The sequence below is a fragment of the Rhagoletis pomonella genome, unplaced genomic scaffold (assembly GCF_013731165.1).
Source record: "Rhagoletis pomonella isolate Grant_MI unplaced genomic scaffold, Rhpom_1.0 Rhpom_scaffold_00002, whole genome shotgun sequence".
In the NCBI taxonomy this organism is placed as follows: Eukaryota; Metazoa; Arthropoda; class Insecta; order Diptera; family Tephritidae; genus Rhagoletis; species Rhagoletis pomonella.
In genome coordinates, this window is record NW_023458556.1 from 18,814,873 (window position 1) to 18,816,555 (window position 1,683).

The 1,683-nt window shown below is 32.5% G+C and overlaps 2 protein-coding genes across 2 annotated transcripts in view; one reads left to right on the forward strand and one right to left on the reverse strand.

The window, feature by feature from the left end:
* The window catches only part of LOC118733217 (5-hydroxyisourate hydrolase-like), a 6,746-nt gene that overhangs the window by 1,649 nt on the left and 3,414 nt on the right, over nucleotides 1–1,683 (reverse strand). The gene's annotated exons all lie outside the window — the stretch shown is intronic.
* On the forward strand, nucleotides 837–1,570 carry LOC118733216 (5-hydroxyisourate hydrolase-like). Its single transcript, XM_036462529.1, has 2 exons — nucleotides 837–1,057; nucleotides 1,123–1,570. Exons 1-2 carry the CDS (start codon nucleotides 947–949, stop codon nucleotides 1,498–1,500), a joined length of 489 nt encoding a protein of 162 aa, XP_036318422.1. The 5' UTR covers nucleotides 837–946; the 3' UTR covers nucleotides 1,501–1,570.

The window sequence follows — 1,683 nt, forward strand, 5'->3', positions numbered from 1 at the left end:
TTTTTTTGTGCCTGTGTTTTTATTATTGCGTCCATTTGAAGATAATGATCCCTATCTCCGCGATTACTAAATATTTGAACTTCTATAACCAGCACGTCGTATAAATTATAAGTTTTTCGAATTGAGGAAGTTTGAGAAGATTGATTTAAAAAATTATCGAACTTTTCCTTAAAACAAGTTCTTGCTATCAATGCAGTGTTTTCATTTTTTTTATCCCGGGATTAATGCAAGCAAATCCCGGGATCTTCGGAACCTCAAAAACAACGAGATCCCGGGATCCCGAAATGATAATATAAAATTTCGATTTTCATTTTATTTGTCCTGCTTTTTACGTGCTTTTCACAATATATACTGCTTATGTAGGCAGAAATATTTTCGGAAAATTATCTCGCTAGGTGTGGAGATATTTTGAAAAAAAAAAACCGTATTTATGGTCCGATTTGGTTTAAATTAGGCGTACGTAGTTGAAACATAGTTAGTCATAAATTTACGCTGAATTAACGCTGAGGTCAAATAATAAAGTATATTCGACATAAAATTCATGATAAATTAAGAAAAAAGAAAATTTTTTAAATAGTTGCTTACATGTATCTAATAGGAAATTTTTTTCACATCACGCCATGTCACGTAAACTTTCACACTTTGTGTTGTAAAAGTATATTGAAACAAGTTTATTAATTCAACAAACTCTTAAACTAAAATCACTCCAAATCACAATAAAACATGTTTCATGAAAAGAGTTTTGCGATTTTGTAAGAAAGGAAAAAATCAACTTCCACTTTAGTCATATAACGCGTCACTCTCATATGTACATACATATGTATAAATTAAATTTACATACGAGATTTATAAGATATCATATTTCAGCATTTCAAGATAAGCTATCCAAATAATCTCTCTAATCTTTTAAAGAAGATAAACAACAAAAAGGAACATCGGCTAACAAATGATGATAAGTGCAGCGTTATTACTGTTACTCACAGTTTTTTCAGTTAGATTTCATAGCATGATGAGCTCCAGTTGGGATCGTGTTCGCCTACGTGTCGAAACAAAAGAGGTGATTATTTCGAATTAATTTTTTAAATTTAAGCTTAATTTCCACCAACTCCCCTTTTCATTTAGGGTTTTGAACCGGCTGTCGAAACTAATGTGAGTGCTGATGTACGTACCATATCTGCACATATACTGGACACCACAGTGGGTCAAGCTGCACCAAATGTTAATATTACAATTTATCGCCTACAAGGTGGCGATGATTGGCAGAAACTGAATGTTGAAACAACGAATCAAGATGGGCGTGTAAATCAATTAGTGAATGCTTCGCAATACAAAGCGGGCATCTACAAGTTGCATTTCGATGTGGCATCATATAACGCAGAACGTGGAGTTAAAAGTTTTTATCCTTTTATTGAGATTGTCGTACAATGTGAACGGAATCAACATTATCATATTCCGTTACTGTTAAATCCGTTTGGTTACACAACTTATAGGGGTACTTGAATGTTAAGCTGATTAATGAATTACTAAACTAATATTTGAACACACATGGAAATAAATGATGGTTATATATATATATATTAGGGTGGGTCAATTAAAAAAGTTGATTCATATCCTTGCGATTCTGGTACTATGGACTATAACAAACATTTTCGCCCAAGGAACCATACCTCTAAAATCATTTTC

Excerpts from the sequence above, each read along its gene's own strand:
- LOC118733216 (XM_036462529.1), top strand. The coding sequence starts at position 947 with ATGATGATAAGTGCAGCGTTATTACTGTTACTCACAGTTTTTTCAGTT. Across the intron at positions 1,058-1,122 it reads TACGTGTCGAAACAAAAGAG|GGTTTTGAACCGGCTGTCGA; the intron begins GTGATTATTTCG and ends CTTTTCATTTAG.